At 44.2% G+C, this 23,107-nt stretch overlaps 1 protein-coding gene across 1 annotated transcript in view; it reads left to right on the top strand.

The window, feature by feature from the left end:
* Positions 1 to 22,744, top strand: part of LOC309387461 (maestro heat-like repeat-containing protein family member 2A) — a gene marked incomplete at both ends in the record, with an annotated part of 57,887 nt that extends 35,143 nt beyond the window's left edge. Inside the window, 12 exons of the mRNA XM_081943942.1 lie at positions 2,905 to 3,036; positions 4,905 to 4,988; positions 6,348 to 6,452; positions 6,543 to 6,650; positions 7,422 to 7,526; positions 8,283 to 8,400; positions 9,397 to 9,518; positions 11,955 to 12,107; positions 13,685 to 13,798; positions 17,345 to 17,535; positions 19,900 to 20,034; positions 22,696 to 22,744. Coding sequence (XP_081800068.1) covers positions 2,905 to 3,036; positions 4,905 to 4,988; positions 6,348 to 6,452; positions 6,543 to 6,650; positions 7,422 to 7,526; positions 8,283 to 8,400; positions 9,397 to 9,518; positions 11,955 to 12,107; positions 13,685 to 13,798; positions 17,345 to 17,535; positions 19,900 to 20,034; positions 22,696 to 22,744 — 1,416 coding nt within the window. The remainder of the gene's footprint in view (positions 1 to 2,904; positions 3,037 to 4,904; positions 4,989 to 6,347; positions 6,453 to 6,542; positions 6,651 to 7,421; positions 7,527 to 8,282; positions 8,401 to 9,396; positions 9,519 to 11,954; positions 12,108 to 13,684; positions 13,799 to 17,344; positions 17,536 to 19,899; positions 20,035 to 22,695) is intronic.
* Positions 22,745 to 23,107: the final 363 nt, after the last annotated feature.

Below are 23,107 nucleotides of genomic sequence, written 5' to 3'. Positions count from 1 at the left end.
TTTGAGAGCATGCTTTTAGGGATGAAGATGGAGAAAATAATTTCTGGAATCACAAAGAGTGTAAGTTACAGGAGGAGATTTGTGTTACATGCCACCCAGCCCAAAAGTTGAGTACATGTTTGCAATAAGATATCCACCCGCTGACTACCTTATTGCATTAGGTCAGTGCTTCTCAATTATTTTCTGTCATGTCCCCCCTAGGAAGAAGAAAACATTTCGCGCACCCCCTATATAGAGTATCACAGAAGTGAATACACCCCTTAACATTTTGTAAATATTTAAGTATACTTAAATATTTACAAAATGTTAAGGGGTATACTCACTTCTGTGATAACACTGAAGAAATGACACTTGTATACACACACAAACACAACATATATATCCTGCACGCAGTGATTTCTAGAAACAACACAGCTCTAAGCTTTGGAAACTCTCGCCTTTCCTTACCACGGAGCCTTGGAAACTCTCCAGACAGAGACGCATCCTTGAAGCCCGGGTTTTGCTTCTCTCCGCCGGGGCCCTGCCTTACTCCCCACCCATTTAGCCGGCACTAGATCCGGTTCCCGTACGGCTCCAGCGGCCGATAAAGGTTCCGGGTCGGAGGTCTGATAAATGGGCACCGCCGCTGGCTGTGGGAGGAGCAGTCGCCTTGTTGTGGCTGCCCGAGATGGATATGCTTGAGTCACAACTGTGAGGGCCAGTCGGAAGAAGGAGAAAGAGAAGGGGCGGCTGAGGGAAGAGAGACGCGGGCGGGCTCAGCGATCCTGACGGGCAATCCCTGCCGCCAGGGCGGAACAAAAGCGGGCAGAGGAGACGCACCGGAGCGCCCACTCCGATCAAACGAGCCCCCCTTTATGGAGCCTCGCGCCCCCCCTGGGGGGCGCGCCCCACTATTTGAGAAGCACTGCATTAGGTCATTATGTAAGTAAAAAAAGATAGTTCCTAAAAGGTATAACATAATTTCATCTATGGAAAAAATCTTGGTTGATCGGTGGAGAATATATTTTACGATCCTAGCTTTTGGAAGCACTGATTGTCCGGCCTGGAAGCCATGTTTTGCATTAGGCCTTCAGGCCTGCCACATTCAATGCTGTAGGAAAATGGGAGGGGGGATTATATGGAGTTTGGGAGATATATAGTCATAATAACATTCCTTTCTCAGAGAGTCAAGGACGTCTTGCCCTGCATCTGGAGGGGTATGACTGGGAGGCATCTCCAGTTGGGACGGTGCCTGATTGGGCAATGTGATGAACATGTGGGTGTTGGGCTAGGCTTGGACTTTCATTTGGGTGGGGAAAACATGGAAGCTTTCAGATTCGGGTTTTCCAAGATGTGCCAATATGACACCTCTAATAAAATGGAACTTTGAGGAACTTAAAGCCTCGGAGTCTTCTTTCATTGGGGATATTATTTGGAACCCTGACACTGATGTTCCTTTGTGGTGTTGTTCAGAAGGTCCTCCTGATTTCCCCACATTACTAATAAGGGTGATTGATGCTCCACCAATTAAATCACTATTTTTTAAAAAAGAATTCTATTGGTGTTTAAACATTTATGGGGAAAGGTAAAAGGGTACATAGAAAATTTTGGCAGCTCCCGTGCTAGTGGTAGAAATCCCCCCAAATCTCACAATTTTTAGAATGTTAAAGACAACGTATAAAAGATAAGCAAAAACAGAATCTTGTTCTACATTATATATCAACCATGTGTTCAATCATCTCTTTTTTTTTCACTTTCTAGTATATCAACAATTACAATAATATTTCAAATGCATTTATTTTTGTGACCTGAGCCTTTTCGATATTGCTCCCTCCTCCCTGTCCCCAGATGGAGCCACAGCCCCTCCCTCCCTCATACCCTGTACATTACTACCTTTTTCACTACCTCCCATATTTTCGTCCTCTAGGAGAGAGGCGTGTTTTTTAATGAAGGCATCTGCCTCCCCCACCGTATTAATTCTAATTCTGTTTCCCTCCCAAAAGATCAACATTCCCTCTGGCAATAACCATCTAAACCAAACTCCTTTATTATATAATTTCTTTGATAAGGAGGAATACTTCCTCCTTCTCTCTCTTATTCTTTTTGGAATTTGCTTAAGAATGGTAATTTCTTTGTCTTTATATTTTAATGGTCTCCCCCTTTGAGCCTCTAGCACCTCATCCCTCGTGGTCCTCCTAAGAAATTTAACATGTACCTCTCTTGGAACATTATGTGTTCTAGCGTATGCTGAATTAATCCTGTAAACCAGATCCATTTCCCACCACAACTGTTCTTTATCTCTCTTAATATATTCTGCTAAAATTGTACTCATAATATCCTTAAGATCTTCATTTTCTGTCTCTGGTAGATTCTGGAATCTGAGAAAAAAGGACATTCTTTCAAGTTCTATCTTGGCCATAAAATTTTCCAATTCTAAATTCCCCTTCCGGACTGCCTTAACCCCCTTGGTTTGCCCAGCTGCCCCCTCTTCCAACACCCTAATCTTTTGTTTGTTTTCTGTTATATGGTGTTGTACACCTCTGAGTTCTTCTTTAAGATCTGTCACCTCCTTTTTCAGCTCATTTTGACCCCTCATAATTTCTTGAAACATTTGGGTAACGGATAAGTCTTTTGAGCTCTCTCCAGACCCTTCTTGTTGTAACAATGAAGTAATTTTCATCTGATGCATACTTGGGCTGGAGGTGGCAGATGTGGGAACCGAGAATGACTTGCCCATTGGTGATTTTTTGGGCCCCATTTATCTGAGTTCAGCGATGGAATAAATCTTTTACAAAAGAAATGGTGTCAGTGGAGTGGTGTCAGTTGTTTCTTACTCGGGAAGGTTTGGTTATTCAGTGCTTCCTTCCTTTAATCCAAGTTCCTCTTGGACTCAGCCTCCATCATCCTTTTCCCATTTCCATCCAGAGGGCCAATGATGCTGAGCTGGTTTTGAGTTTCGCCCAGTGTGTGTCAGAAATCAGCATTTCCATGAAGAGCAAAGGGGATTCTACTACCTTCCAGCTGCCTCAAAAGAGAGTGTTGCTTGACCTTCTCATGGTGAGTACCAGAGGTGGTATTCAGCAGGTTCTGACCAGTTCTGGAGAACTGGTAGCGGAAATTTTGAGTAATTTGGAGAACCGGTAAATACCACCTCTGACTGGCCCCGCCCCCAGCTATTCTCTGTCTCCTGAGTCCCAGCTGATCGGGAGAGAATGGGGATTTTGCAGTAACCTTCCCCTGGAGTGGGGAGGGAATGGAGATTTTACAGTATCCTTCTCCTGCCACGCCCACCAAGCCATGCCCGCCATGCCATGCGATGCCCACCAAGCCATGCCCACAGAACTGGTAGTAAAAAAAATTGAATCCCACTACTGGTGAATACAATTTGTTTATTTTATTTAAAATACTTGACTTGATGCTTGCAAAAGGTCTCCTAAAGGGATTTCTTACACCTGGTCTCACGGAAAATTACTGTAAAGAGATGAAAAGATCACATAAATCTACCATGTGATTTTTGTTCCAGCTATGGCTCTTGCTGGAATAGCAATAGTAGTTAGTACTTAGACTTACCGTATTTTTCGGAGTATAAGATGCACCGGAGTATAAGATGCACCAAGGTTTTGAAGAGGCAAATTTAAAAAAAAAAGTTTTTTGCACTCTGCAAACCTCCCAAAAATGGCCCGTTTTTCACAAAAACTGGCCTGTTTTTTTCCCCCAAAAAAGGCATGAATAGCCTTTAGGGGCTTGCAGAGTACTCCTGGGGGGGTCGCCCCCCCCCCCCAAAATGAGAAAAATGGGCCCATTTTTTGCGAAAACAGGCCCGTTTTTGTAAAAAAAAAATAGCATGAATAGCCTTTAGGAGGCTTATAGAGTACTCCTGGGAGCTGGGGGGTGGGCAAAATTGAGCAAAAAGCGGCCCATTTTTTTTGCTAATTTCTGCCCTCCCCAGCCCCCAGGAGCTCTCTGAAAGTCTTCTACAGGCTATGCACGGCCATTTTGGTGAAGGGGGCGGGGTTTCAGGAGGCAAAAAATGCTGTGTTCAGTGTATAAGACGCACCCAGATTGTCAGCCTCTTTTTTGAGAGAAAAAGGTGTGTCTCTGAAAAATACGGTATATACCGCTTCATAGTGCTTTTACAGCCCTCTCTAAGCACTTTACAGAGTCAGCCTATTGCCCCCAACAATCTGGGTCCTGAGGAAGGGACATGAGCATTTTCACTTACTGGCTTCTCCTCCTCCTTCCCTGTAGAGTGTGGCTACTTCGAAGGTTTTGTCTTCCAAGCTTTCGGACTCGTACTAGGGATGGTCCTGAAAGCTTGGAAGACAAAATCTCTGGTCCTGGTGACCGACCCAGATTGGATCCTGCAAAGTTGCCTTTGCCTCAAACAAATTCTTCTATGCCAAGGATCACATTTGGCAATTGACTGCCATGAGAACCAATCTGATGTGGTCACTTTATGGATGAAAAGTTTATTATTTATTATTAATTATTCCAAATTATATACAGGGCTTAACTTCCATTTTAATGTTCTTTTCTCTAATCATATCAAGGTTTTATCCTTACACTCCACCCTGAGTTCCTTCTGGTTAGACAGGTGGTCATATAAATTGGATGGATGGATGGATAGATGGATAGAAGGAAGGAAGCCAGGACAAAATTTATATTTGAATTCATAAGTTTACATGTCCTTAAAATTAAATATAGTCCATCTCATATTCCACAATCATCACTAACCGTTCCTAATTACTTTAAAAATGACTATATGGTGATATCTTTGGAATGTTTCTGGGGCTGTATTATGGCCTAAAACACCAACTGCTTATTCTGGAATGTTCTTTACTGAGGAATGTTGCTTGGGAACTCAACAGAAGGATCCCAATCTAAACCATGCCCAATTTATTTCCCTCCTATACTGTTTGCTACAGAATACTGTTAAAACAGAGTCTCTGGAAGTGCTTGTAACTCCTGTCTGTCAACAGGTGATGGTTGCCCTTCGGCACCTGAGGCAAGTACCCATTGCTATGCCTTTCTTTTTAACACCAGCCCTACATGGATCAGTCAGAGCCCAAATAAAGATTGAGGAACTGTTGAGTACTGAAGTTCCCTGCCATTGACTTACACTGCTAGTTCCTGATTGGCTGAGACGCGAGCAGCCTGCTGGCGGGAGATTCCAGCTACCTGATTGGCTAAGCGTCTGACAGCTCTAGTATAAAACAGCTGTCAGCTGTCCTTTGTTTTGCTGTTTGCCGGTTCCAGGTTTGCCATACGTATGAGCTGTTTGTCACTGTTAATAAAGGTTGTGTTAGCTTCAACCTGCCTTGCCTCAGTCCCTGTCTGCCTCGTTCTCCCTACAGAACAGGAACCAGATTTCATAGTCTACCTTTAGTTCTGGCACACAAAATGCCTTCAAGCATGCACAGATGCCATGTCCTCCCCTCCAGTTAATTAGAAGCCCCCATTGGCTGCGTTTGGACAACATGTGAAACTAAATCACTGAATTAGCACAATACGTTGAATCTTTAGCTTACCAAATCTAGCCAAGTTTACTCTGATCCAGGTTTTTGATATTTTGCGATTCAACTCCTAGTTCTTTGACTGAGTTGTAAAAGAAGCTGTTGTGCGAACCCAGAGGAAGGGACATTACCTCCCTCTGCCACTCATCAAGTCAGAAATTAATCTCTGGAATTAGGCATTTCTTTGATTGCTGTCCATTTGATGGCTAATAGGTATGTAAATAAGGAGATGCTATCAAGAAACCCTTTGCTTTTTGGATATCATATACTGAAGATGTCGTAAATGCAGGGGTGGGATTCGGCCGGTTTGGACCACTGCGGGCGAACTGGTATCTCTGACAATCAGCTGGGGAGCGAACCGGTTTGCTCCGATGATCAGGTTGGCCCGCTCACGCGCCCCTGCACTTTACTTACCTATATCCTCTCAGCTGACTTGTGCGGCAGAACAGATTGCCGCGTCTCACCTGTGTTATTCTCCAGAGGTAACTGCTGACACGTGTGGAGCGCATGTTAGACGCAGATGCGGGCAGAGCTCGTGGGTGCAAAGCCCGCCATCGCCGAAACGGTTGTTAAACTGGCAGGATCCCACCACTGCCGAATTGTGGGCATTCACAATAAGGTCCCTAACTACTGGCCTTTGGAGAATGTGGCGATATGAACCAGCACATAAGAGCCTTTGATTGTTCTGACTTTGGGACCTCTGGTGAGATATTAATACAGTAAAAGAAAGGAAAGAAAAGAAAAGTGACTGGATCATATAATGGGCCCCAGTGAGATTCTGCTTTATTTTGCTTCAGGAACTGGGAAGGCCAAGGAAGGGTTTTTTAAACAGAGTATTATTGCTTCCTCAGCAAGGTGCCAGAAATGCTGAGCCCTGAGGAGAACTGGAAGCTGGCAGAGGCCTGTCTAAGCCATGTCTTTGCTCTTCCTCCTTTGGGGGTGGCAGAAGGTGCCAGTCAAGTAAGTACTTGTGGGTTGAAGGAGGGGACTTTGTAATCCCCTGCTTTTTCTGCACTAATACTGTAAGTGCTATTGTCTTCTCCATTTCAGACTCTATATACTGGTACTTTGACTTCCTTGTCAGAGCTGATGGAGACCTTACTGGAGCCAGGATCAGGAGAGAATGACTATTCAGACTGGTTCCAGCAGATCTTCCAGGTGAGTTGGACAGAAGAACTTCATGTTTACTTAAATAGCACTGTCTATGATTTTTAAAAAAATACATATAATGTCATCAAGACTAGCAGTAATTTAGGCCTCCCTTAATTTATGTACCGTATTTTTCGGACTATAAGACGAGTATAAGGCGCCCCATGATTTTGAAGCGGTAAATTAAAAAAAAAGTTTTTGCACTCTGCAGGCCTCCCAAACCTTCTGCACGCCTTGCTTTCCACCCCCCACCCCCCCAAAAAACAAAAAAGGGCATGCAGAGCTTTGGGAGGCTTGTAGAGTGCTCCTGGAGGCTGGAGGGGACAAAAATGGGCTGTTTTTTGCAAAAAAGCGGGGGCATGCAGAGGCTTTGGGAGTCTTATAGAGTGCTCCTGGGGGCTGGGGGGGCAAAAACAGTCCATTTTTTGCTCATTTTTGCCCTCCCCAGCCCTCAGGAGCACTTTGCAAGCTTCCCAAACCCTCTGAAGGTCCATTTTTGCAAAGGGGATGGGGTTTTGGTAGGCCAAAAATGCTGCATTCAGTGTATAAGACGCACTCAGATTTTCACCCTCTTTTTTGAGGGAAAAAGTTTCATCTTATACTCTGAAAAATACGGTAGTTTGCTTTTAAAACAATTTAAAGCTATATGACAGCAAATTCTATATGTTATCTAACGAAACACAACTTTTTATTGGTGCTAACTCTCATTGCATTTAATTTCGGTGACTAAACCTAGATTCTAATGGTGGATGATGATGTAGACTTCCATCTTCTCCCCAGCTCTTAGGCTATTGGCTGGTGTCGGAGCGTGAATGGGAGCGTGCTCGAGCTATGCAGCTTGGTGTCCATCTACTGAAAGCTCATTGCCAGAGGACTAACACTTCTGTGAGTATGGCCCAGCATCTGCCAAGTGAAGCCTGGCCCAGCAAGCTATACCCAGGGGGTAGGTATTCTTATATGTTGGGGAAAACATCTCCATGAAGATTGGTCCAAGTTTTGCAAGAGTAGCTTTTTGGAATTGTTACTGCCAGAAAACTGGTTTATTCTGTAAGATTAACCATAGTTTAGTGTTGTGGCCCAGCAGGATCCAGTTGAGCTGCTGATGGACTCGGATAGCGAGGGATCATTTGAGTCTGCCCTGGACGACATGGAGGACCGTATGCAGGGTTCAGATTCAGAGCAGGGACCAGAGGAGCTGGTTGGCCACTAGGAGGCGCCTGAGGCATGGAGCAGTGGGGAGGATCAAAGGCAGTTTGTCCCTGATGCTAGAGTGAGAAGGGCTGAGAAAAGAAAGCAGCAATTACGTAGGAAGGCTCATAGAAGATAATTCAGTACAGGTGGTTGGGGATTGGGCCCTCCCAAGAGAGTTTATAAGGTGAGGCGTTGGGAGGGGACATTTGCAGGAAACAACAGTTTGAAATTAGCAGTGAAGAAAGTCAATGTCTTAGAGCCGTGTTTGAATATCTGGTTTGTTTTTCTTGTATTTTGAGTTATCTGGGCCCTCAGCCAAAGGGTTTGTTATTTTGCAATTAAATAGTGGCAAACAGCCAAGCCTGTGTTTTGGCTTGTTCACAGGAGTGGAGAGAGGGGGGTCAGAACAGTTTAGCTACCCTTTGCCTTTTTAAAAATAATCTTTCACAGATCTCTCAGAACCAGTTCAGCCACGTGATGGCACTCTTGGGTCCTTTTACTTATGACACACTGAGCACCATTCGTCATAGTGCTGGTAATTGCATTCGACTCCTGCTAAACATCCAAGGTGAGTTTTAACAATGGAAGAGCTCTGCAGGTGTAAACTGACATAGGATTGCAGTCTCAATGAATGAACTATTCAGCCATCTCAAGCCACACTAGACTGTTGAATTCTCTGTAGGGCCCATGCTCAAAACCGTCTTTGGGCTACATCCCATTTGTTCAGCAACCATTCAAAGTTACAAAGTTGTTGAAAAATTGAAGTTATGACTGGTTCTCACGCTTAACAACCATTGTAACATCTCCATGGTGACATGATGAATATTTGGGTGCTTGAGTGACCAGCTCACATTTGCTATAATCGCAGCTTCCAGTCCTTCATTTCCAACCCTTCTGCCAAAAGGATTTCTAAGCTCCTGCGGGGTGGTGGGATGGTGACAGGATACAATGGCCTTTTCATCTCAGCCCTACTGTTTAGGGTGGCCAAAAGAACAGAGGTAGCAATAGCAATAGCACTTAGATCTGTATACCGTTTCGTGGTGTTTTACAACCCTCTCTAAGTGAGTTACAGAGTCAGCATATTGCCCTCAATGATCTGGATCCTCATTTTACCAACCTCAGAAGGATGAGGTCAACCTTGAGCCAGTGAGGATCGAACTCCTGGCGGTGGGCAGAGTTAGCCTGCAATGTTGCATTCTGCGCCACCATGGCTCTTGGAGATGGAGATGGATGAGGTAGATAGGCAAGAAGGGGAAATTGAAACAGAGGCAATTTGTGGAATGCAGGAGAAGCATGAGGTCATTACCTAATGACCAGAACAGACTCCTGGGGATGCCATCGGTAAGCAATGTGGTCATATGATGTTTTGCTTGACATCTGATTTGCTTAGCAATGGAAATGCTGGTTCGTTGCTTCATTGTCCTTTCCCTGATTGTAGGGAGATACATTTTCAAATTTTGATACATCCTTGCTAGACTACTAAAACTTACTGAGAAATCTTTTGTAGCTACAACATGGAATAATAGAGCATAATATTCAGCCAACTCCTTCCTTATTCCTTTAGGAGCCACAAAGTTGCGTGAGCCCAAAGTGCGTGTCAACCAACAGCGATTGTATTGCATTCAAAGGGACCTTCAAAGTGAGAGTACTGAGACGATGCACGCTGCCTCTCTCCAGTTGGCCAAAGTATTAAAAAATGGACAGCTTCTTGTGTGTGACTGCATATCTGTGTGCATGAATATCTGCAGATGTTTGAACAACTGCCATAGTGGTCATTGCTCAAGATTCTGGGGACTGACTTTCACACAATGGGATATTGTAGAGCAGGAGTCCCCAACCTTGGGGCTGCAGCCCACTAGCGGGCCATGGCCTGTTTGAAATCAGGCCATAGAGAAATAGGCAAGTGTGTGCGCATGAAGCTCTGGTCGAATGAATGGAGGTTGCTTGCGTTTGAGCGCAAAAGCTCCACTTGCACAAGCAGAGGGCACTTGCACTTGTGCGCGAAGCTCCACTCGTGTGAGTGAAGGGCACTCGCACGAGTGTAGCTTTGCACACCAGCACAAGTACCATTCATTTGTGCCCTCTGCTCTCGCACAAGTGAAGCTTCGTGCACAAGGGCAAGCACCCTCCACCTGTGTGTGAAGCTCCATTTGAGTGAGTGGGGGGAGCGTGTGCGCCAATGGTGGGTTTCAAGATTTTTTAGAACCTCTTCTGTAGGTGTGGCCTGCTTTGTGGGAGTGGCTTGCCAGCCATGTGACTGGGTGGGCGTGGCCAACTTGTAAAATGTGGTGAAACTCACTTAACAACGCTCTTGCTTAGCAAACAAAATGTTGGCTCAGAAACTCTGGCATTTGAACCCTTTAGGGAAAAAAAACCCAGTGGTATTCAAACTTGACAGCTTTAGGACTTGTGGACTTCAACTCCCAGAATTCCTCCTCTCGATCTTCATCTTGATGATGTGCAGACGGGCGGGGGGGGAGGGAGCTGGAATCGGTTCTAAACGGCACTGTAGATTTGTGGAACCTCTTCTATAGAAGAGGTTAGAACTGGCAGGAACCCACCCCTGGTGTGCGCACACCATTGACACAACTCACCTGCAACTCACACACATACAAACACACATGTGCCAGGTCGGGCCACCAAACTGGAAAGGTTGGGGAACGCTTTTGTAGAGGACAATTCGTGGCGTCTTTCTCTGACTCTTAAAGAGAGCTGTCAGTTTATAGCCAGGGACCTGATATAGCATACAGCATGTGTTGCTGCTGATAGAATTGATATAGATTAAGAAACTGAAGATACCAGCTTTCCATCGTTTCTTAGGTAGTCTTCTCCAACTGGAGCACCTTCCAAATGTGTCGACTCATCTCCCAGAATTTTCAGCTGATGATGCCACGTGGGATGGAAATTCTGGGAATTGAGGTTCACATAACTGGTTGGTGAAGGATGCTCTCAGAACTTCAACAAAGCAAGAGAACAAAAATGTAGGTACAGTCAGAATAACATGAAATATCCATCCTAGCCCACATAGATAATACAATCTTGCCTGTTTTGTTTTGTTGTCCCACCTAGTGTTGAAATGTTGCCAAAACCTTGTTCAAAGATAGGCATCCTGCTTGGAGAAAATAAACCCAGAAAATTGGCAATTTTTTTGGAAGAGTCAGATCACTTAGAGCCGTGATGGCAAACCTATGGCACGTGTGCCACAGGTGGCATGTAGAGCCCTCTCTGCGGGCATGTGAGCCATCGGCACGTGAGCCATCGGTCCGGCTTCACCATGCATGCGCATGCGCTTCCTGCCAGCCAGCTGATTTTTGGGTCTCTACCATGCATGTGCGGGTGGAGGGGCGCATGCGGGAGTCATTTGTGCATACGCGGGGGCAGGGGGGTCACATACACAGGGAGCAGGAGGAGCACAGGAGGTTCCCCCCCCCGCAGCCCATTTTTGGTCCCAGGAGGCTACAGGGAGGCCTGCTAGACCCAAAACAGGAGGGGGGGGTGACGTCATGAGTGCATGCACGAGGGGCGGGGGGAGCATGGGGGGTTGCGCATGTGCTGGCAGGGGGATCCTGGGAGTTGAAGTCCACAGGACTTAAAGTCGCCAAAGTTGAGAAACACTGATGTAAAAGATATCTCAGTACCCAGGAGAAGGACAAGATAAGCACTTCATAAGGGACCCTCCATCCTGGAAGGGCTAACAATCCAAACTTAAGGAAGAAGAGATCTTTCTGGATCCCTGAAAGCTGTTGATGTATGAGAGGGTGGAAATCTCCTGCCCATGCTCGGTCTGAGTTCACAGCAGTGGTGGGTTCCTATAGGTTCGGATTAGTTCGGCCGAACTGGTAGTGGTTTGGCGGCCTGGATCACTGGAACCGGCAGTGACCCAGGCCTGCCACACCCCCAAACCGGTTCCCCGGGCAGTGCAAAAGGCGCCACCATCTTGTTTCTCAGTTCTGCGCACGGACAGAACAATTTCAGCACAGCACAAACATGAGCGAACCGGCAGTAGTGCCGGCTGGAAACCCAGCCCTGGTTCACAGTGTACGTTCAAGAAAAGATGAAGTGATGTTGCTCTGGCTTAAGATGAAGCTGCTTTGAACTTTCTGTCCTTACTTCCGGTTTCAGATTGTCAGCCGTGTCCTGCCTCTCCAAGGAATCCTGACCTTCTTGCACACTTTGCTGGAGCAACTGAGGACTGTGAACGAGGCCTGTGACAAGGCTGCCCTCCTGTGGTTTGAGGTGGCTGTGAAGGAACGGCGACCAGATCTAAAAGACAAGGTAAAGCCTAAATCTGAAGAAACTAGGACAAGAGCAGCGACCCAGGATCTTGTTCGAATCAGTGGTGGGTTCCTAGTGGTTTGGACTGGTTCAGACAAACTGGTAGTGGTTTAGCAGCCTGGGTCACTGGAACCGGCAGTAACACAGGCCTTCCATGCTCCCGAACTGGTTCCCCGGGCAGCTCCATAGGCGCCACCATCTTGTTTTTCAGTTCTGCGTATGTGCAGAACGGTTTTAATAGCACTGTGCATGCGCATCAAGCAGGCGCGCATGGCGCGCACACGAGCAAACCGGCAGTAGTGCCTGCCGGAACCCACCCCTGGTTCGAATGCAATATTCAGCAGTTTAGCTGATAAGGAGGCATGCTGGGAATTGTAGTTCAACAACTGGATGGACACAGGTTATCCATCCCTTGATTAGATGTTGGCCGCCAAAGAAATTTTTACTCCTACCCCGCTGTGTATTTCTTAAGGCTGATAAAAGCAACATGCTTATCTCATTCAAGTTCTAAAAATGTGGCTAAAATAAGGGCCTGACACCTTTTATGAAAGCAGGAAAGTGGGGTCTGAGTGTATCTCCAAGGGGCGCTTTGCACAGCTTGTGAGCAACATAGATAGACCCTTGCCCAAGTGACTGAGAAGCAGAACTTGGAAAGTGAGGTCCTTTAAAAGAGCTTCTCCTGCTCACCTTGTATGTGCAGACAGGTTCAAACTGAGGCAGGTACTCCTTCAAGTGGTCAGGATCCAATTTCGGGTACATCTAAAGCAGAGATCTTCAAACGTGGTCCAGCATAACTGGCTGGAGAATTCTGGGAGTTGAAGTCCACAAGTCTTAAAGTTGCCAAGTTTGGGGACCCCTGCTCTAAAGGATAGTCTGATGGAAGGTACATTTTTGTTGTCAATTCATGATGTGCTCTAAACCATGTGTCACTGCTGCCAAACCCCACCGGCTTAGATATCTATGGAGATTCTCAGTCATCCAGCTCATGGTTGTCCCAAAGATGCTTTTTCAAAAGGCAACTGGACTTTGTTTTTCCTTGAAGACATTTCTCCTCCAAGAACTAATTCTTCAGAACTAAAGAAGCTTCTTGGATGAGAAGCAAAACGTCTTCAAGGAAAATTTTTAAAAAGTCCAGTTGCCTTTTGAAAAAGCACCTCTGGGACAACTGGCTTAGATGCAGTCACAAGATGTCTATGAGATGAACTTTTCAGCACTTCTCACCCGTTGCCATCTGGGACTCCAGAAACATCTGTAGATCAAGGAGCACTCCTAGCCTGAAGGCTTCCAGTAGCAGCTGTTTCCTACCAACCAAAAATACCTCCATCTTACCTGGATTTAATTTAAACTTTGCGACCAAGTCAAAATCTTTGCAGCTTAACTCCTGAAGGATTAAGATGATACCATCTTTCTAAAACTGAGAGTTGCTAGCGAATTTGGAATCTTTTATAGACCTTCCTTAGAAAGAATAAAACTTACATAATTTGTTTTAGGCTCGCATTTGTCTTAAGTACATTCCAGTTGTGAAGAAAAGCTGCAGATATAATTTCCTTAGTGATGATGGCTTCTCCTTTTCTCAGGTTCACAATATCGTAGACATCATTTGTTCCTTTTGGCAATATTCCGAAGACTCAGCTCAGCGCCAGTTCCTGGCCCAGGCCATCTGCATTTTGGCTGAGCATCATCGCAAAGCAGTTTGTTTCTCTCTCCTGGAGCAACCCCTGCTTCAAGACAAGTGAGTGGGCATAGGGTTGGCCTTAATCATTATGAGCTGGGGTGGCGCAGACACAGTGATTAGAGTACAGTACTGCAGCCTGCTTCTGCTGCCTGCAATTTGGTAGTTTGAATCTCACCAGGCTCAAGGTGGACTCAGCCTTCCATCATTCCAAGGTGGGTAAAATGAGGACCCAAATTCTTGGGGGGCAATATGCTGATTCTGTAAACTGCTTAGAAAGGGCTGTTAAAGCACCGTAAAGCAGTATGTAAGTCTAAATGCAATTGCTATTAGGCAGAAAGGTATGGGGCAGTCACAAATTAATGCAGCATTGATATTCCACACATTTTATGTTTCACACAAAAACGTCGTTGTGGGTCTCCTTTCTACTTCAGCGGTAGTAAAGGTCTCAAATAGGGATGGAGACTGTCTCTTTCCATCCATTCATCCAGTGGATGGATTCACATACCATGCTAAACCTTGATCCTGGGTTAAGAAAACACAGTTCATAGGTGTGCAGCCAAATTACTTGTATTCAAATATGCTAAGACAATAATAACTACATTCCACCATAATTATGAAGCATCCTCTTTTAGCCTAATCTAGTCTAACATGCTGGGAGGATCCAGCCAATATATTGAGAAGTGATAAGCTCAATGGCAAAGAATTACAGGAGAACTCAAGGATCCCTTTAGGTTACTCTGTTTATATGAGGCAAAATCTAGGGCAGTGTTGGCGAACCTTTTGGGCACCAAGTGCCGAAACGGGAGCATGTGTGCAGGTGCTGGAAACTGGAAGAGCAGCCGATGTGTGCGCCTGGGAGCTGCTCATCTGGTTTCCGGCGTGTGCTTGCGCATCGCCCCCATGGTTTTTGGTTTCTGGTGCGCATACACGCACAAAGACCAGCAGGCTCGTGCACATGCATGCACATGAAACTGGAAGAGCCCCAGCCAGGTGCGCATGTGTGGCAGAAAATGGAAGACCAAGTGGCCGGTGCGCATGCGCATAGCAGAAACCAGAAGAGCAGCTGCCCAGCATGCACATGCACACTGGGCAACTGCTCTTCTGGTTTCCAGCACTCCTGTGACGACCAGCTGGCTGGCTGAAAGAACAATGGGCGATGGTTCGAGTGCCCGGAGAGATGCCTCTGCGTGCCACTTCTGGCACACGTGCCATAGGTTCGCCATCATGGGTCTAGGGGAAGCAAAAAAAGTGCTACTTTTTTCTACTTATTTATACGTATTATACACCAGAGCAGAAATCTGTCTTTTTTGTTAATCTGTTTATAAAATGTCATGCATCCTGCTGGTGCTCTGTAAATTAATGATCCATCACCTTTCATTGAAGGTATATGAGACAATGTAAATGGGAGTCGTTCTCATGCTTTGGCCATAAACTTAGTGAAGTAGGTTGGAGGGGAATGGAACAGAACAGAACAGAACAGAACAGAATAGAAAATGGAGTGGAGTGGAGTGGAATGGAATGGAATAATAGAAACAGAAACAGAAAATGGAGTGGAGTGGAATAGAATAAAATAGAATAGAAACAAAATGGAGTGGCATAGAGTGGAATGGAATGGAATGGAATGGAATAGAATAGAACAGAACAGAACAGAACAGAATAGAATAGAATAGAAACAAACAGAAAATGGAGTAGAGTGGAGTGGAGTGGAGTGGAGTGGAGTGGAGTGGAATAGAATAGAATAGAATAGAATAGAATAGAATAGAATAGAATAGAATAGAATAGAAACCGAAAATGGAGTGCAGTGGAATGCAATGGAATGGAATAGAATAGAAACAGAAAATGGAGTGGAGTGGAGTGGAGTGAAGTGGAATGGAATGGAATGGAATGGAATGGAATAGAATAGAATAGAAACAGAAAATGGAGCGGAGTGGAGTGGAATAGAATAGAATAGAAACAGAAACAGAAACAGAAAATGGAGTGGCGTGGAGTGGAGTGGAATGGAATAGAATGGAATAGAAAATAGAATGAAATGAAATGGAATGCAATAGAATAGAATAATTCTTTATTGGCCAAGTATGATCAGACACACAAGGACACACAAGGACACACAAAGATGTCTCTGTGTGTTTCTGTGTGTGAGGAAGAGAGAGAGGGATGTTCTTTCAGACTTGCATGATTCTTTTACTGTAGCCTTACCATAAAGGTAGTGTTAGTACTCATGGTTTATACTGTTTATTGCGACTCCAGATAGTCCTTGATTTACGATCACAATTGAGTCCAACATTTCTATTGCTAAGCAAGACATTTCTTTGCTTAATTTTGCCTCATTTTATGGCCTTTTTGCCCCAGTTGTTAAGTGAATCACTGCACTTACTAAGTTAGTAACCCGGTTAAGTGAATCTGGCTTCCCCATTGACTTTGCTTGTCAGAAGGTCGCAAAAGGGAATCACATTCGTGATCTCAGGACACTGCAATTGTCAGAAATGTGAGTCAGTTGCCAAGCATCTGAATTTTGCTCATGTGGCCATGGGGACGCCTCAATGGTTGTAAGTGTGAAAAAATATGACAAGTCACTTTTTTCAGTGTCATTGTAACTTCGAACGGTCACTAAATGAGGATGGTCTCTATTTCTATCTATATTGCTAAGAGCTGACTAAAAGACTTCTGGTTGCCGGGAGTATCCGGGAATGGCAATGGTACTGGACTGGCAGACTACCATTGCTTTAAAATGTAAACTTTTTCCCCATCTCCAGAGTAAAGAGAGAACTCTGGGCATCGCTTGCAACCTATAAAAATAATGGCCCTTCTGTCCTGAAGTGTTTGCTCATCTGGATGAGAATGGAAAGAAATGTCACCAGCAGCTGCCTTTGGGTGAGAGCTCTGGACTCGAGACTGAGGGACAATCAGTATACCCAAGGTGGGGAGGTTGATTTTCTCTGGATGGCTGGGAAATAATTAAACAATGGAATGGAATAGAATAGAATTTTTTATTGGCCAAATGTGATTGGACACACAAGAAATGTGTCTTTGTTGCATATGCTCTCAGTGTACATAAAGAAAAATAAAATAGAATACATTCATCAAGAATCATAAAATACAACACTTAGTGATAGTCATAGGTTACTAATAAGCATTCAAATTATACAGGGAAACAAATGAAACAATATAAATTCTAAAGATATAAGCAACATGGTTATAGTCATAAGTGGGAAGAGACAGGTACTAGGAAGGAAGAGAAAAATAATAGTAATACAGTGTTAGTAGATAATTTGACAGTGTTGTAGGAATTAGTTGTTTAGCAGAGTGACGGCATTTGGGGGGGAAACTGTCCTTGTGCCTAGTTGTTCAGTAGTTGTTCTGTGTAGGGCCCTATAGCATCGTTTTGAGGATAGAAGTTGAAACAATGTAAGTGACGGGACAACTGATTTCTTAACAAGTTGGGAGAATTGACTTGTCCGAGAGCTGTTGCTAGTCAAGGTCAACAAGAGTGGGGTAGGTAGACCAGCAATAGATCCAAGACAAATACAATTCAGATGTTCCATTCAATCTTTGTCCTTTTCAGGGTCTTGAGGCTCTCCATGAGGTAGTCTTGGCTTTGGATGATTGTGCCACCTTGTTTCCATTACTGACCGAGCTGTGCTACATTCTTCTGCAGCAGCTCAGCAAACATCAGGATGATAAGATGCCAACGTTCTCTTTTTCTCCTCTAGAAAGCAACGGGAGTCTTGAGACCAAGTTCATGGCATCCCATGGGTAAACATTGTGCCTTTCCTAAAAGTGGACGGTTCCTTCGAAACCTCTCATGTTTCTGGCATTTCTTCCCCTTAAATACTTGTTGCCAGGAATGTTTCACTGCCTGCAATCTGATAGTTGCACAGGTGTTGTGTGGCACTGCCCAGCAGCCATCAATTGGCTAGCAATCTGTTGCCAGGGAAAGAGGCTTCTTGACAATCATCTGGAGGAAATGGCTTCATTGTTTTCTTCTAACAATAATTAAGCTGCTTGGTTGGGTTTCATTATCAATTTAATTCAGAATAGAATAGAATAGAATAGAATAGAATAGAATAGAATAGAATAGCAGAGTTGGAAGGGACCTTGGAGGTCTTCTAGTCCAACCCCCTGCCTAGGCAGGAAACCCTATACCATTTTAGACAAATGGCTATCCAACATCTTCTTAAAGACTTCCAGTGTTGGGGCATTCACAACTTCTGGAGGCAAGCTGTTCCACTGATTAACTGTTCTAACTGTCAGGGAATTCTTTCTTAGTTCTAAGTTGCTTCTCTCTTTGATTAGTTTCCACCCATTGCTTCTTGTCCTGCCCTCAGATGCTTTGGAGAATAGCTTAACTCCCTCTTCTTTGTGGCAACCCCTGAGATATTGGAAGACTGCTATCATGTCTCCCCTAGTCCTTCTTTTCATTAAACTAGACATACCCAGTTCCTGCAACCGTTCTTCATATGTTTTGGCCTCCAGTCCCAGTCATTTATTACAGTATTTATCAGTGTTGCCACATTGATAGTGGCAGGGGTCTTTGGGTTGGGGGATAACATGTGCTCCTGCCATCTCTTTAAAAAGCAAGGCTCCATAGGAAGGACCAGGACCTCTCTCAACAGTCGACTGTCTAGTGGAAAGGCATGAAGGTACCAGCCCTGTCCTCTCCCCTGATCTGCCATAGGGCAGTAGTTGTTGGGTCTTTTCATTCAGCCATTGTAGTTTTAAGCATTTGCTATTCATTCAAGTTGGGTGGGTGCTATTTTGTTTTATTTCTCCCCAACTGCTGCCATTTTCAATATAATTTGTAAAGCTGGAACATAAAATGCAGACTTGGAATGGCACTCCCAAATGAGGCTCCAATCTGTTGACCAGTTGTGGTAAGCCTGCACTGATTAAATGATGCTGCAGCCAGGGCCTTGTAGATACTCTCTGTTCCTTTTACTCGTGCCTTTATTAAGGAAACAGCAGGAGCAGGAACAAAGAATCATTCCCCTAACACTTGTTTGCAGTTCCTGCTTCTAAGAGGGAAAAATCTATGCTTTAGAGTGGAGAATCCAGCTTGCCCATAGCATGCTGGCATACCAGGGAGCCCAAAATCCCCATCAGTAATATGTGATGAGCACAGAAATAACACAATATATATCTTTTTAAGAAGTGGGATGGGTATGTTCAGCTGGAAACAAAGAGGGAAGGTGGCAAAGACTGGCAGCAGAGCTGTGGTTGAGAGATAGAAATCTTGTCTATGGTGATTCTCAGTCATTCAGGTCATGGTTGCCCCAAAGGTGCTTTTTCAAGAGGGAACTGGACTTCCTTATTTTCCTTAGCAGACGTTTCATTTCTCATCCAAGAAGCTTCTTCTGACTGAATGATGGGGAATAGAAGGATTTATATTCCTTGCAGACAGTTGGTAATTTGCATTATTTTAGAGAGTCGTTGAGGCCACTTGGAGCTTTATCTGTGTCTTCAGGGTCACCTGAGCAGTGCAAATGACTGTGGAGCCTTTTTGGAACTGCTGAAAGGGTTCCTGTGGTTTTTCTGCAGTTTCTCTGTAAATCTGTTCACTTTCCTACACTGTTCGAGGATGTTCATCCCAAAGTGCTTAGCTAAATGTCTATGGAGATTCTCAGTCATCCAGGCCATGGTTGTCCCAAAGGTGCTTTTTCAAGAGGCAACTGGACTTTCCCGTTTTTCTTAGAAGATGTTTTGCTTCTCATCCAAGAAACTTCTTCAACCTAGTACTGCCTTTTGCTGCAATCTGTAGATCTGCTTTCCCTGACTTGAAACCTGCCAGATGTCTTGGAACTATTTTGGAACTGCATTCCTAATCAAATGGAAAGAAAATGTGGTTGTCTTAATCCCAGCCTTTACAGAGCTGAATCAAATGGGGAAGATTACTGTAAATCTATAAGATGTTCCCTTTCATTCTGCAAATGAGTTCTTTGTCTTCCCCCACCCTGTGACGGCCCTTCAGGTTGCAGGATAGATAGGTGTCATTGAGTTGAGTTTGACTTCTGGTGACTGAGTAGATATTTGCCACCTTGATTTATTCAGATCACTATGAATAAAATTTGCAAACTTTTTTGTCCCCGATGCATCTTTTCTGTGGGGTCTTCTGCATTCCAGGGTAGCTGTTGCAGTATTGCAGGCTGTGTTCAGCAGAGCTCTGCCAGAGATTGCAAGGAAACTGAACTCTGGAAAGACCTGGGACTTCCTGATGGATCCTAGCAGCAGCCTCAAGGGTGTGGCCCTGTTGGCCAGGTAAAGGGCATATCCCTAACATTTTTCACTCAGCCCAGGAAAAATCATTCTCTGGATCTTTAAACCTAAGAATTAAGGAAGATGTTTCTTAAATCGATAAGGTCTGCCATCAAAGGCTTAGATTTCAGCTCAGCATTTTTTAATCTGAAGTTCTATGGAAATTTAACACAATTCCTTGGTGTTTTTTTGTTTTAAATTAGCAAATTCACCAATGGAACTTAGAATATGAAATAAGATGAAAATGAAATTACACAGAGTAATGGCAAAGTTGGCATATTTGAACTTTAAAAGGGTGGGAGGGAGTTCAGGATTATAATAGAAAGCTTTTTGGAAGATTTGGGGAGTCCAGTTTGGGGGTAATCTTGAGAAGAAACAGATCCTTTGATACCAAGTTAGTCGGCCCTTGATTGCTTCCTTCATCAGGGCCTTGATGCATACAAACAACCCCATTTTAGATGGGCTACTCCTTCGTCTCCATTCTTCTCTGCAGTCCCCCGGAGCAACATCTAAAGATCTTAGCTTGATCTTCTGCATGGAGGTGAGATATTATTTCAAATAGTGTAAAGTAAAAGAACTAAGAGAAATGGCGACACAGGGCTGGGGTGTGATAGCCTTAGTCTTGTGGAGGAGGGAAACAATACATAAGTCGTGCCATATGCCATATGCAGAAATAATTAAGAAACATACTGTATATACATATTTTCCTACTATCTTTTAGTGGGGGAAAAGAGCGAACTATTAAACCATCCATTTCCAATGGCCAGTTTGGAAATTCAGTAACTGTAATTTTGGTATTTCAGCTTATAGGTCATCCTCTCTTGAAGAAACCAGAAACTCTGAACCTTCTTTTGCATTTATTACTGACCCAAGCTCAAAGTGGAAATTATCTTATGCGTATCTTGTCAGTGAGGGGGCTGGGGAACATGGCAAAGGGTGCTCCAGAAGAGGTAAGCCGGAAAGTGCAAAACCGAGACATCTAGTTCTAAACAAGAAGGGGAGGGAGAGGAACAATCATACTCTAATAATGGAACAGGAATTTTGTGGATTGCTTTAAGTTTAATACATATAGATTTGTTGGCAGTGATTGGCTGAGCTGCTCTTCTCAGAGAGAGGTTGGCCAGGAAACATAATCTTTCACTGTCCTTGATTGAACTGTTTATTAAGGGGGACCAAATAAAGAACAAAGAAGATGTCTGAGGAAGGAATAGCCCAAGGAGAAGAGTCTTCCAAAGAAATGTGTTCTCTAAGATGAAAGAAAGAGGACATTTCAGAGAAGGAAAGGAAGATGGACATAGCATACTGGACTTGTTAATGGGAAGAGAGCTTCTGGTTATTATATTGACCTGAAATAATCATTCCACAATCTGTTAGTTACTTTTATACACCTTCTGCTAGTAATAGAGATTAGAAGCAGATTGTAGGGGATAAAAGTAGTCCAGGCGTTGACAAATACAAGAATTGTTTTGCAGGCAAAGAAGTACCAGAAAGCTTTGCTGAAGCCTCTTCTCCAAGCTCTGCAGGACAACTCCAGCCCAGAATTAGCCACTGAAAGTCTACATGCCTTATGCAAGTTATGCAGATGTCTTGGGAAATGGCCTGCAGATTGCACTTTCCAGATTGTGGTCAGCCAAACCTGTGCACATCTCCGGCATGTAAGTTAGGCCACAGAAAGATCATTCTCCTGTTACTACTTTAGTAGAAAAGTGTTGAACCCGGTCCTCCTAAACTAGAATTATATGGTATATCCAACTCTCTCTAGGGAGTTTATAAGTGGAATTAGAAAAGAAGGGTCTTTTGTTTTTGGTTGCTGTTCAGCAATTAATATTTGCTTCTGGATCTGGAAATCCAAGCATTGGAGCCTTTGCCACTGAAAAATCATCTCCTCCTCCTCTCCTCCTCCACCACCACCTCCACCTCTGAATTTCACCCGAACACACTTAAACCAGCCATTATTATTACAACTTATGACAACAAATTGTCATAAATTTGCAATCAGTTAAAGATTATAGGAATACTTCTACTGGTACTCAGTTATAAGTCTGGAATTCCATCATTCTTGTGGAGAAGGTTGAGGCCTACATTTAGAGTCAATGAAATATTTTGGGTGTTATATAGAGGAAGCAGGTAGAATATGAAGGGGAAATGAAAGCAATCAAACTGTAAAATGATAAATATGAAGTGTTAAGGGAGGCAATCAAATTATAAAGCAATACACATAAAGCAATAAACTATAAATGTTCAGCACAAGCATTGGGACTGCCTGGATCTTCAGCGAATTCTCCATCTCTCATAATAAACATATTTCTTTCAACTCACTCTTGTCCATGTTTTATATAAAATAAAAGGATAAAGAGCTTGACAGGTACAAAGAAAAACGACGCTGTGAAAATAATAGTACTATACTTTTCAGCAGCAGTTATGAATCCCACTGAAATGTCATTGATAACAGGAAAGTAGCAAGACGTTTGCATGAGTAAACTTGGGCGGGGGACACATGTATCCAGTGGGCCATAGGTTGTGCACCCCTGACCCCCTATCTATAGAGGAATTGCCTGGCTCTACTACCCCAACCCATCTTGGGAATATTGGATATTGTGTTTCCTGCTGTCAAAGAAAACCTTATTTCCTGAAGATGGGCTTAATTTTCCCGTTCTTTTGCAGGAACATGATGTTGTCCGTGCTGCAGCCTTTGAGCTACTTGGTGAACTAGCCAAGACAATTCCACTGAGGCTTTCCAAGTTTTTTGCCAAGAAAGTGGGAGGTGCTTTGGCTGCCCTCCTCTTGCACTGCCATGATCATTGCCCACAAGTGGCCCAGGTGTGCTTGAAAACAATACAACCTTTCCTCTTTGAGCAGCATACCTTGTCCCTCCGCAACAGGGCTTCTCTTGAGATTTCAGATTTCAATTGCTCTAGAATTGGCTCAGTGGTGGCATTCAAAATTGTTTACTACCAGTTCTGTGGGTGTGGCTTGATGGGCATGTCTTTGTGGGCGTGGCTTTGTGGGCATGGCAGGGGAAGGATACTGCAAAATCTCCATTCCCTCCCCACTCCAGGGGAAGAATACTGCAAAA

This window comes from Natrix helvetica, assembly GCF_964273705.1.
Source record: "Natrix helvetica genome assembly, chromosome: 2".
NCBI lineage: Eukaryota > Metazoa > Chordata > Lepidosauria > Squamata > Natricidae > Natrix > Natrix helvetica.
This window is presented reverse-complemented; position numbering and strand designations above follow the sequence as displayed.